General features: G+C 39.9%; 1 protein-coding gene across 2 annotated transcripts in view; it reads left to right on the top strand.

The window, feature by feature from the left end:
* syt10 (synaptotagmin X) overlaps positions 1-10431 on the top strand; it is a 60129-nt gene extending 49698 nt beyond the window's left edge. The window contains exons 7-8 of one of the 2 annotated variants that reach the window (XM_072916030.1): positions 1293-1313; positions 9439-10431. In XM_072916030.1, coding sequence (XP_072772131.1) covers positions 1293-1313; positions 9439-9510 — 93 coding nt within the window. In that variant the 3' untranslated portion in view covers positions 9511-10431. The remainder of the gene's footprint in view (positions 1-1292; positions 1314-9438) is intronic. The other variant, XM_061984476.2, reaches the window with a different exon arrangement.
* The last annotated feature ends 3647 nt before the right edge of the window (positions 10432-14078 follow it).

Genomic DNA, 14078 nt, shown 5'->3' with positions numbered 1-14078 from the left:
CAACACATGATGTAAGTGTCTATATTAGCCTACTATCAAAATGACTTTAAAAGTCTTATATAAGTGTTATAATGAAGACAACACATGATGTAAGTGTCTATATTAGTCTACTATCAAAATGACTTTAAAAGTCTTATATAAGTGTTATAATGAAGGCAACACATGATGTAAGTGTCTATATTAGCTATACTAGCCTACTATCAAAATGACTTTAAAAGTCTTGTATAAGTGTTATAATGAAGGCAACACATGATGTAAGTGTCTATATTAGTTATATTAACCTACTGTCAAAATGACTTTAAAAGTCTTATATAAGTGTTATAATGAAGACAACACATGATGTAAGTGTCTATATTAGCCTACTATCAAAATGACTTTAAAAGTCTTATATAAGTGTTATAATGAAGACAACACATGATGTAAGTGTCTATATTAGCCTACTATCAAAATGACTTTAAAAGTCTTATATAAGTGTTATAATGAAGACAACACATGATGTAAGTGTCTATATTAGTCTACTATCAAAATGACTTTAAAAGTCTTATATAAGTGTTATAATGAAGGCAACACATGATGTAAGTGTCTATATTAGCTATATTAGCCTACTATCAAAATGACTTTAAAAGTCTTGTATAAGTGTTATAATGAAGGCAACACATGATGTAAGTGTCTATATTAGTTATATTAACCTACTGTCAAAATGACTTTAAAAGTCTTATATAAGTCTAAGTATCTATGTTTCTGTTTTATCGAGTGTTTATCGAGTGTTTTTCATGTTTTTATTTCTATTTTAATTTTCTATTATATATTCTAACTTTCTATTTTTTTTAAAAAATTTTTAATACTTTGTAGCACTTTGAGATTTTAACAAATGTAAAGTGCATTACAAATGTAATCCATTATTATTATTATTATTATTATAAGTGTTATAATGAAGGAAACACATGATGTAAGTGTCTATATTAGCTATATTAGCCTACTATCAAAATGACTTTAAAAGTCTTATATAAGTGTTATAATGAAGGCAAGACATGATGTAAGTGTCTATATTAGCTATATTAGTCTACAAGTAGCAACCATGGTTAGATGCCAAACTTCTAGAACACTGTTTTTCAACCACTGTGCCGTGAGATACAGTCTGGTGTGCCATGGGAGATTATTTAATTTCACCTTTTTGGGTTAAAAATATTTTTTTGCAAACCAGTAATTATAGTCTGCAAATAAAGTCGGTGATGTCCAGAGCTCGGCAGAGTAACCGTGTAATACTCTTCCATATCAGTAGGTGGCAGCAGGTAGATAATTGCTTTGTAGATGTCGGGAACACGTGTGTGAGACGACAAGGGTTTGTCGTTATCACAATATGCAGACGACAAAGTAAACAAAAACAGAATGCTGGACGACAGCAAAGACTTACAGCGCGTGGAGCAGACGGCGTCCACAATGTACATCCGAACATGACATGACAATCAACGTTGGGCCCCATTCAGCAACCGTTCTTAAGAACAAATTTTGTTCTTAGACCCACTTACGAAGATTTTAGCGAGATTTTCGTATTCACCAATGTTGTCTTAGCTGGGATTTGTTCGTAGGTAAGAACAAAATCTACGAGTGCTCCGGAGCACTCTTAGGGTGGCCTATTTGTTCTTAAGTGTGACAAGTTCCCTTACTTCTAATGTCGAATGTAGAATTAATATCATAGATGGATAGATAGATAGATAGATAGATAGACTTCCCGGTAAGGTCTATTCAGGTGTACTGGAGAGGAGGCTACGCCGGATAGTCGAACCTCGGATTCAGGAGGAACAGTGTGGTTTTCGTCCTGGTCGTGGAACTGTGGACCAGCTCTATACTCTGGGCAGGGTCCTTGAGGGTGTTTACCCAACCAGTCTTCATGTGCTTTGTGGACTTGGAGAAGGCATTCGACCGTGTCCCCCGGGAAGTCCTGTGGGGAGTGCTCAGAGAGTACGGGGTATCGGACTGTCTGATTGTGGCGGTCCGCTCCCTGTATGATCAGTGTCAGAGTTTGGTCCGCATTGCCGGCAGTAAGTCGGACACGTTTCCAGTGAGGGTTGGACTCCGCCAAGGCTGCCCTTTGTCACCCATTCTGTTCTGAACTTTTATGGACAGAATTTCTAGGCGCAGTCAAGGCGTTGAGGGGATCTGGTTTGGTGGCTGCAGGATTAGGTCTCTGCTATTTGCAGATGATGTGGTCCTGATGGCTTCATCTGGCCAGGATCTTCAGCTCTCACTGGATCGGTTCGCAGCCAAGTGTGAAGCGACTGGGATGAGAATCAGCACCTCCAAGTCCGAGTCCATGGTTCTCGCCCGGAAAAGGGTGGAGTGCCATTTCCGGGTTGGGGAGAAGATCTTGCCCCAAGTGGAGGAGTTCAAGTACCTCGGAGTCTTGTTCACGAGTGAGAGAAGAGTGGAGCGTGAGATCGACAGGCAGATAGGTGCGGCGTCTTCAGTAATGCGGACGCTGTATCGATCCGTTGTGGTGAAGAAGGAGCTGAGCCGGAAGGCAAAGCTCTCAATTTAACGGTCGATCTACGTTCCCATCCTCACCTATGGTCATGAGCTTTGGGTTATGACCGAAAGGACAAGATCACAGGTACAAGCCGCTGCTCCTCCACATCAAGAGGAGCCAGATGAGGTGGTTCGGGCATCTGGTCAGGATGCCACCCGAACGCCTCCCTAGGGAGGTGTTTAGGGCACGTCCGACCGGTAGTCGGCCACGGGGAAGACCCAGGACACATTGGGTAGACTATGTCTCCCGGCTGGCCTGGGAACGCCTCGGGATTCCTCGGGAGGAGCTGAACAAAGTGGCTGGGGAGAGGGAAGTCTGGGCTTCCCTGCTTAAGCTGCTGCCCCCGCGACGCGAATTCGGATAAGCGGAAGAAGATGGCTGGATGGATGGATGGATGGTATTTCCCCCGCGGGATAATACAAATTTTTCTTCTGTAATCTGTTTGTATTTTCTCCGTGTGTCTAATGTTCGGCTTTTCCACCCGAATCGTGCCCTTATATGGGGAATTAAGGGCGTTTACCTACGCATATTGGGGAAATAAGGACGTGTTTACATGCAAATTATGATAGACACGCGCGCGCTAACCATTTGGCATTCAGCAACTTAAGAACGGCAGGTGGGAACAATTTGGGCGTTTAAGAACAGGTCATGAATTTGAATGTACTCCTCTTAGGAAATCACTTAGGAAGAAAGTTAAGAGGAAAAGTTAGGAACTTATTGCCGAATGGGGCCCAATGTCCCCACAACGAAGGATAGCAGCAACTGAAATATTCTGGATTGCTAAAACAAAGCAGATGCGGGGAATAGCGCTGGAAGAAAGTGTCAGGTTCAAACACTGATGACATCTAATAATCGGGCAAGAAGCAAGGAATCATGCAGAGACAGAGTTCAATTTAGCTCATGAGGAGACACGTGTTTTGGGCTGTATTCTAGTTACAGATCCGAACTATGTACTAAAAGTCCAGCCCGCGGACTTCCTCTATTTATTTGGGAGGTCCCTGTTACATCACTGAAGCTGTCGCTGAGGGAAGGGGGTAATCTCGACAACTCCAGTTAGACACAATATATGATTATAGAATAAATGAAAATGAGTTGACGCTGGTGATATGGCCTTGTCTCTGCTCTGTCTGCGTCACGGCGGTGTTCGGCCTTGGCAGTCAGCAGGCCGAGTCTGGACACAACACTGATAGAGACGGCTGGCAATCTTTTGGATTTTTGAAAAGTCCAATTTGAGCACAATAGCTAATAACTATAGCAACAGACTTTAAGCATACTAAAGTTGTGTGATAACCTTACACATAATTATTCTAACAGAAAGACATGAAAATACCAACAAAACAGGAAAAGCCACCAAAATAAGAGCGCAAGACAAGAACTAGAACACTACACACAGGAAAACAGCAAAATAAAGTCCAAATAAGTCAGGGCGTGATGTGACAGGCGGTGACAGTACACCTACTTTGAGACAAGACCTACAGGTAAAAGCCAGTAAATTAGAATATTTTGAAAAACTTGATTTATTTCAGTAATTGCATTCAAAAGGTGTAACTTGTACATTATATTTATTCATTGCACACAGACTGATGCATTCAAATGTTTATTTCATTTAATTTTGATGATTTGAAGTGGCAACAAATGAAAATCCAAAATTCCGTGTGTCACAAAATTAGAATATTACTTAAGGCTAATACAAAAAAGGGATTTTTAGAAATGTTGGCCAACTGAAAAGTATGAAAATGAAAAATATGAGCATGTACAATACTCAATACTTGGTTGGAGCTCCTTTTGCCTCAATTACTGCGTTAATGCGGCGTGGCATGGAGTCGATGAGTTTCTGGCACTGCTCAGGTGTTATGAGAGCCCAGGTTGCTCTGATAGTGGCCTTCAACTCTTCTGCGTTTTTGGGTCTGGCATTCTGCATCTTCCTTTTCACAATACCCCACAGATTTTCTATGGGGCTAAGGTCAGGGGAGTTGGCGGGCCGATTTAGAACAGAAATACCATGGTCCGTAAACCAGGCACGGGTAGATTTTGCGCTGTGTGCAGGCGCCAAGTCCTGTTGGAACTTGAAATCTCCATCTCCATAGAGCAGGTCAGCAGCAGGAAGCATGAAGTGCTCTAAAACTTGCTGGTAGACGGCTGCGTTGACCCTGGATCTCAGGAAACAGAGTGGACCGACACCAGCAGATGACATGGCACCCCAAACCATCACTGATGGTGGAAACTTTACACTAGACTTCAGGCAACGTGGATCCTGTGCCTCTCCTGTCTTCCTCCAGACTCTGGGACCTCGATTTCCAAAGGAAATGCAAAATTTGCATGGTTGGGTGATGGCTTGGGGTGCCATGTCATCTGTTGGTGTCGGTCCACTGTGTTTCCTGAGATCCAGGGTCAACGCAGCCGTCTACCAGCAAGTTTTAGAGCACTTCATGCTTCCTGCTGCTGACCTGCTCTATGGAGATGGAGATTTCAAGTTCCAACAGGACTTGGCGCCTGCACACAGCGCAAAATCTACCCGTGCCTGGTTTACGGACCACGGTATTTCTGTTCTAAATTGGCCCGCCAACTCCCCTGACCTTAGCCCCATAGAAAATCTGTAGGGTATTGTGAAAAGGAAGATGCAGAATGCCAGACCCAAAAACGCAGAAGAGTTGAAGGCCACTATCAGAGCAACCTGGGCTCTCATAACACCTGAGCAGTGCCAGAAACTCATCGACTCCATGCCACGCCGCATTAACGTAGTAATTGAGGCAAAAGGAGCTCCAACCAAGTATTGAGTATTGTACATGCTCATATTTTTCATTTTCATACTTTTCAGTTGGCCAACATTTCTAAAAATCCCTTTTTTGTATTAGCCTTAAGTAATATTCTAATTTTGTGACACACGGAATTTTGGATTTTCATTTGTTGCCACTTCAAATCATCAAAATTAAATGAAATAAACATTTGAATGCATCAGTCTGTGTGCAATGAATAAATATAATGTACAAGTTACACCTTTTGAATGCAATTACTGAAATAAATCAAGTTTTTCAAAATATTCTAATTTACTGGCTTTTACCTGTATATTGATGCATGCTTGGTTATGGTTTGAATTCATATCCAACAATTGCGACAACGACTTGTTACTGTCAATTGTCAGGTTCAAACACTATGCAGACAAGAAGCAAGGAATCATGCAGACACAGAGTTCAATTTAGCTCATGGGGAGAATGCATGGAGCTGCACCCTTAGTCACAGTCTCGCCCTACGCTCTAAGGTTCAGCTCCTGCGTCCCTCTATTTATTCAGGAGTTCCACAGTCAACAACACTAAGGCAGCCTCTAAAAGGAGTGGTCACATATATTATGCAAAGCAGGTCCAGGACGCACAATACGTGATGGAATGTGCTGGGGACCTTGTGATTACACCTTGTCCCCGCTTCGTCTCCGTGCTGTCATCTTATCTTCGTTGAGGTCCTTGAAGTCCTTGGCTGTTAGCGGGCTGAAACAAAGATCAAATCTGTGGCTGAGGCCACCCCTCAGACAAGAAGTTTTGTCCTTGCACAGATTAGAAAAGTCTAACTTGAGCACAATAGCTAATAACTAAAGCAATGGACTTTAAGCATACTAAAGTTAGTGTGCTAATATATACATGATTATTCGAACACAACTGAGTTTCGTTTTTAATGACTTCTGCTGGTGGTGTACCTCCGGATATTTTCAATGACAAAAATGTGCCTCGGCTCAAAAAAAGGTTTAAAAACACTCATCTAGTAGACCTGGTCTTTTTTTCACTCAGTCCTTTGATTGATTGATTGATTGAAACTTTTATTAGTAGAATGCACAGTACAGCACTTAGTCCATACTTGCCAACCCTCCCGAATTTTCCGGGAGACTCCCGAAATTCAGCGCCTCTCCCGAAAACCTCCCGGGACAAATATTCTCCCGAAAATCTCCCGATTTTCAGCCGGAGCTGGAGGCCACGCCCCCTCCAGCTCCATGCGGACCTGAGTGAGGACAGCCTTTTATCAGACGGGAGGACAACAGGGTGACAAGAACTAAATCATCCAGACTAGAGATAAATTGTATTATTATGTTTATCTTACCTAAAAATAAATATATTTATTAATTTTAAAAAAACTAATTAAATTTGTACTATATTTTGCTAAAAACATCAAAATTAATTGTATTTTTATTTGTATTTTTTCTGACTCCTTATTACATCCAGCCATAGAATTATACATTAAAATAAACATATTTGAAATAATTGATTTTAAATTATCATAATAATTCATTTAAAATGACCATATTTAATTATTAAAATAATTGCTTGTTTATCAACAACTTTAGCATTTTATTCATTATATTTTGAAGCTCTCAGAAGCCAAGTTATGTTATATTCCTTATTGTTTATTTATGCAAGTTTGAAGTATCAATCATCTAAACACAGTTTTATTTGCATATTTTCAGGATATATATATATATATATATATATATTTGTTTGCATATTTTCAGGATATATATATATATATATATATATATATATATATATATATATATATATATATATATATATATATATATATATATATATATATATATATATATATATATTTGTTTGCATATTTTCAGGATATATATATATATGTATATATATATATATATACATTGGACACAAATATACAAATATACATTGGACACAAATATACATTGGACACAAATTCCTCAATCTGATTGACAAACACTTTCCCAAAGACAACACCCTAAGAAAAGTATTCAACAAGAACAACATTAAATTGAGCTACAGCTGCATGAACAATATACGACAAATCATCTCAAACCACAACAAAACAATTGCAAATGAGCCGTCGGCCCCCAGACAGAGCGACTCCAAAACCAACAAAGACTGTAACCGTCGAAAGAAACCTGATTGCCCTCTCAACGGGGGGTGCTTACAAACATCAGTTGTCTACCAATCTAAGGTAATACGCAAGGACATTAACACATCCGACACATATGTAGGATTAACCGAGGGAGAATTCAAAACCAGATGGAACAATCACAAGGCTTCTTTCAGGAACCAAAACCTGCGGAATACCACAGAACTCAGCAAACACATTTGGGACCTCAAAGACAATAATGTTGAATATTCAATAACATGGCAAATTCTTGCATCCAGCACACCTTACAATAGTGGTAATAAAAGATGCAACCTATGCTTGAAAGAGAAACTGTTTATTATTTACCGTCCAGACCTGTCATCCCTCAACAAGCGCAGCGGAATTGTATCAGCATGCCGCCACAGACGGAAACACCTCTTAGGTAACACATGAGCCAATCACCACGCCCCTACGCCAGCCTGTACCCACCCACTCTGTGCCCTATATAAACCATGGTTGTCAAGACTTGGTCCTGGGTGTGTGCTTTTCCGGGATGCAGCGGATAGTTGGCACGGGCGAGACGGGAATGGAGGTACATATTTTTATTGAAACACTAGAACTAACTATAAATAGAAAAAAAAAAAGGATCAAACAAAAAGCGCGCACAGTGGCGGAGAATAAACTATGAACACTTAAACAAAAACATTAACTGTGGCTTGATAAACAAAAACTTACTGTGACAAGGGACATGAAGCAGGATCATAGAGGAGTGTGCAGAAGCATATATGGGGTGCGGTATGGGGTGCGAGGTCGTCAGAAAAACAAACTGAAAAACACTGAACTTAAATACTACGGACATGATTAACGAAAACAGGTGCGTGACTCAAGACGTGAAACAGGTGCGTGACAGGTGAAAACTAATGGTTGCTATGGTGACCAGACAAGGGAGTGAAAAAGACAGAAACTAAACAAAACATGACTTAAAACAAAACATGATTATACAGACATGACAATGGTATGTGAATGCTTCCATTAAAATCTCCTGATGATTGAGGGAACCCCTCATGAAACAGGCCGGTAGAGATGAAGTAGTCTTGTGATTTTTTTTCCCACTTATACATATATATATATATATATATATATATATATATATATATATATATATATATATATATATATATATATATATATATATATATCCTGAAAATATGCAAACAAAACTGTGTTTAGATAATTGATACTTCAAACTTGCATAAATAAATATTAAGGAATATAACATAACTTGGCTTCTGAGAGCTTCAAAATGTAATGAATAAAATGCTAAAGTTGTTGATAAACAAGCAATTATTTTAATAATTAAATGTGGTCATTTTAAATGAATTATTATGATAATTTAAAATAAATTATTTCAAATATGTTTATTTTAATGTATAATTCTATGGCTGGATGTAATAAAGAGTCAGAAAAAATACAAATAAAAATACAATTAATTTTGATGTTTTTAGCAAAATATAGAACAAATTTATTTAGTTTTTTTTTAAATTAATATGTATATTTATTTTTAGGTAAGATAAACATAATAATACAGTATATATATATATATATGAAATACTTGACTTGGTGAATTCTAGTTGTCAATATACTCCTCCACTCTTAACCACGCCCCCAACCACGCCCTACCCCACCCCCGACCACGCCCCCACCTCCCGAAATCGGAGGTCTCAAGGTTGGCAAGTATGACTTAGTCCGTACAATTGACCACTAAACAGTAACACCCCAATAAGTTTTCAACTTGTTTAAGTCGGGGTCCACGTTAATCAATTGACGGTTTCACCGTCACAAGCTCCGGAATTTGCATGCACCTTGCGAAGGCCATTAATCCTCTTTTTTTATTTCATTAATGATCATATTTTTATGATGGTGAGAAATGGAAATGGAGATTAAAATGTGATTCATTGTCCAGCCCTACTTTATATACAGCAGCAGCCTGTTTAGCTGACAAAGTCATATTGTCAAATATTGTGTCTTTGTGTTGTTTATGTGTCTGCTAGTGGGCTGGTCGGGGGGCGAGCTTTGAGAGTCAAGGCTCGTGTTCGTCACCCAAACCTCCACAGACGCCCTGATGGTGACCACGACGGGTAGCGTGACGCCCCAGGTTATTCCGCCTCTGAGCCCCCCAGGTGGTATAAAACTGAATATTGGAATTCTCGGTCAACACACTTCTGTCAACTTTGTTTCTATGACTTCAAAACAAAAGCAGCCGTGTTGTTAAAAGATGAAATCAACTCACTCGCAAATCTGTCCAGACCCGAGATCTCTGCGTTACGTTAACCTTTTTACTTTGAAATGGCACAAGATGCAAGGGCTACAAGGCTCGGTGCCATCAAAGCATTTAAAAAACAAACAAACCGTGAGACTCGGTTTCAGATTTGCGAATGCAGGTGACTTAGGGCACAAGGCCCGGGTTCTTAGCTCTCAGATCACGTATTAGTCCCAATCAGACCTGATGTGGAGAATGTAGCAGTGACATGTAGCAAGCATATGTAAAAGTAGTAGTACAGATAACAGTCTTATGTATATTTCTGTCTTTTCAGGACGTGATTTTAGTGGAATTGATTGAAATCACTAAAAGCTCACAGATGACTAACTTTACTTACTCCATTAAAGGCCTACTGAAATGCCATTTTCTTATTTAAACGGGGATAGCAGGTCCATTCTATGTGTCGTACTTGATCATTTTGCGATATTGCCATATTTTTGCTTTAGTAGAGAACATCGACGATAAAGTTCGCAACTTTTGGTCGCTGATAAAAAAGCCTTGCCTGTAGCGGAAGTAGCAGACGAGTAGCGTGACGTCACAGGTTGTGGAGCTCCTCACATCCGCACATTGTTTACAATCATGGCCACCAGCAGCGAGAGCGATTCGGGACCGAGAAAGCGACGATTTCCCCATTAATTTGAGCGAGGATGAAAGATTCGTGGATGAGGAAAGTGAGAGTGAAGGACTAGAGGGCAGTGGGAGCCATTCAGATAGGGAAGATGCTGTGAGACCTGATATTCCGCTGGGAATGACTAAAACAGTAAATAAACACAAGACATATATATACTCTATTAGCCACAACACAACCAGGCTTATATTTAATATGCCACAAATTAATCCCGCATAACAAACACCTCCCCCCTCCCGTCCAATACAACTTAAACACCTGCACAACACACTCAATCCCACAGCCATACTTGCCAACCTTGAGACCTCCGATTTCGGGAGGTGGGGGGCGGGGGGGGTGGTCAGGGGTGGGGCGGGGCGGGGCGTGGTTGGGGGCGTGGTTAAGAGGGGAGGAGTATATTGACAGCTAGAATTCACCAAGTCAAGTATTTCATACATATATATATATATATATATATATGTCTTAATAAGGTTATCCAAAAAATAGTGCTCGATACCGTAGTAGAGCGCAATATATGTATGTGTGGGAAAAAAATCACAAGACTATTTCATCTCTACAGGCCTGTTTCATGAGGGGGGGTACCCTCAATCATCAGGAGATTTTAATGGGAGCATTCGCATGCCATGGTTTATATAGGGCACAGAGTGGGTGGGTACAGGCTGGCGTAGGGGCGTGGTGATTGGCTCATGTGTTACCTAGGAGGTGTTTCCGTCTATGGCGGCATGCTGTTACAATTTCGCTGCGCTTGTTGAGGGATGACAGGTCTGGACGGTAAATAATAAACAGTTTCTCTTTCAAGCATAGGTTGCATCTTTTATTACCACTATTGTAAGAAAACGAAACGACATCATCTGGTACAACCCCCCATACAGCAAAAACGTCTCAACTAACATTGGACACAAATTCCTCAATCTGATTGACAAACACTTTCCCAAAGACAACACCCTAAGAAAAGTATTCAACAAGAACAACATTAAATTGAGCTACAGCTGCATGAACAATATACGACAAATCATCTCAAACCACAACAAAACAATTGCAAATGAGCCGTCGGCCCCCAGACAGAGCGACTCCAAAACCAACAAAGTCTATAGCTGTCGAAAGAAACCTGATTGCCCTCTCAACGGGGGGTGCTTACAAACATCAGTTGTCTACCAATCTAAGGTAATACGCAAGGACATTAACACATCCGACACATATGTAGGATTAACCGAGGGAGAATTCAAAACCAGATGGAACAATCACAAGGCTTCTTTCAGGAACAAAAACCTGCGAAATACCACAGAACTCAGCAAACACATTTGGGACCTCAAAGACAATAATGTTGAATATTCAATAACATGGCAAATTCTTGCATCCAGCACACCTTACAATAGTGGTAATAAAAGATGCAACCTATGCTTGAAAGAGAAACTGTTTATTATTTACCGTCCAGACCTGTCATCCCTCAACAAGCGCAGCGAAATTGTAACAACATGCCGCCATAGACGGAAACACCTCCTAGGTAACACATGAGCCAATCACCACGTCCCTACGCCAGCCTGTACCCACCCACTCTGTGCCCTATATAAACCATGGTATGTGAATGCTCCCATTAAAATCTCCTGATGATTGAGGGTACCCCCCTCATGAAACAGGCCTGTAGAGATGAAATAGTCTTGTGATTTTTTTTCCCCACACATACATACATATATATATATATATATATATATATATATATATATATATATATATATATATATATATATATATATATATATATATATATATATATACATACATCCTGAAAATATGCAAACAGAACTGTGTTTAGATAATTGATACTTCAAACTTGCATAAATAAATATTAAGGAATATAACATAACTTGGCTTCTGAGAGCTTCAAAATGCTAAAGTTGTTGATAAACAAGCAATCATTTTAATAATTAAATATGGTCATTTTAAATGAATTATGATCATTTAAAATTAATTATTTCAAATATGTTTATTTTAATGTACAATTCTATGGCTGGATGTAATAAGGAGTCAGAAAAAATGCAAATAAAAATACAATTAATTTGGATGTTTTTAGCAAAATATAGTAAACATTTATTTGTATTTTTTTGTTTGTTTTTTAATTAATAAATATATTTGTTTTTAGGTAAGATAAACATAATAATACAATTTGTCTCTAGTCTGGATGATTTAGTTCTTGTCACCCTGTTGTCCTCCCGTCGTGAAAAAAGGCTGTCCTCACTCAGGTCCGCATGGAGCTGGAGGGGGCGTGGCCTCCAGCTCCGGCTGAAAATCGGGAGATTTTCGGGAGAATATTTGTCCCGGGAGGTTTTCGGGAGAGGCGCTGAATTTCGGGAGTCTCCCGGAAAATTCGGGAGGGTTGGCAAGTATGCCCACAGCCCAAAGTACCGTTCACCTCCCCAAAGTTCATACAGCACATATATTTCCCCCAAAGTCCCCAAAGTTACGTACGTGACATGCACATAGCGGCACGCACGTACGGGCAAGCGATCAAATGTTTGGAAGCCGCAGCTGCATGCGTACTCACGGTACCGCGTCTGCGTATCCAACTCAAAGTCCTCCTGGTAAGAGTCTCTGTTGTCCCAGTTCTCCACAGGCCAATGGTAAAGCTTGACTGTCATCTTTCGGGAATGTAAACAATGAAACACCGGCTGTGTTATCCGGCACAACAGTCAGGGGGTGCATTCTACGGCGGGGGTGCGTTATCCGGCACAACACCTGCCGCAATACACCGCTTCCCACCTACAGCTTTCTTCTTTGCTGTCTCCATTGTTCATTGAACAAATTGCAAAAGATTCACCAACACAGATGTCCAGAATACTGTGGAATTTTGCGATGAAAACAGACGACTTAATAGCTGGCCACCATGCTGTCCCAAAATGTCCTCTACAATCCCAGACATCATCATACCGAGACGTTTTCAGCAGGATATTTTGCGCGAAATTTAAAATTGCACTTTAGTAAGCTAACCCGGCCGTATTGGCATGTGTTGCAATGTTAAGATTTCATCATTGATATATAAACTATCAGACTGCGTGGTCGGTAGTAGTGGCTTTCAGTAGGCCTTTAAACTGTGTTTATTCTGCAAACGTCCATCACGGTGAAGCAAACAAAGTGAAGTAATGCTTTTGTGGTTTGATGTAACATTATTCTGTACAAATTGGTGGTAAAACAGATTTATTAATGTGTGTGTGAGTCAGAAAACAGGAATCGTACGTCCCCAGTCAAAAGTAAACAACACTACTGGAATATTACATGTAAAGAAACATGTAAAAACAGGTATCCTGATCATGTGTGTTATGCTAACCCTAGCATATCCAATCAGACGTTTCCTTTTACAGATACAAACTACATTTTAAACAACCTTACGTGTCATATTTCACACAGTGACTCAGGATGCTAACTTGCTGGCTTCTAAGGTTGGGGTTCATTGAAAAATAGTTCCGTATTGACCCAAAAAAGGGATGTACTTTGTCAAAAATGGTTTGTAAAATGTCAATTAATGAACATTAAGGTGCTTTATACGAACATTTACAGAAAACTTGTCACCAATGAGAGAATAAAATGTCAGATATCACCAACTCTTCTGTAAAACCCTGGTGACGTTTGATTGATTGGTTGAGACTTTTATTAGTAGATTGCACAGTACAGTACATATTCCGTACAATTGACCACTCAATGGTAACACCCCAATAAGTTTTTCCACTTGTTTAAGTCGGGGTCCACGT

Source organism: Nerophis lumbriciformis, linkage group LG25 (assembly GCF_033978685.3).
Source record: "Nerophis lumbriciformis linkage group LG25, RoL_Nlum_v2.1, whole genome shotgun sequence".
In the NCBI taxonomy this organism is placed as follows: Eukaryota; Metazoa; Chordata; class Actinopteri; order Syngnathiformes; family Syngnathidae; genus Nerophis; species Nerophis lumbriciformis.
The sequence above is the reverse complement of the archived record's forward strand: the minus strand, read 5'-3'. Positions and strand labels throughout refer to the sequence as shown.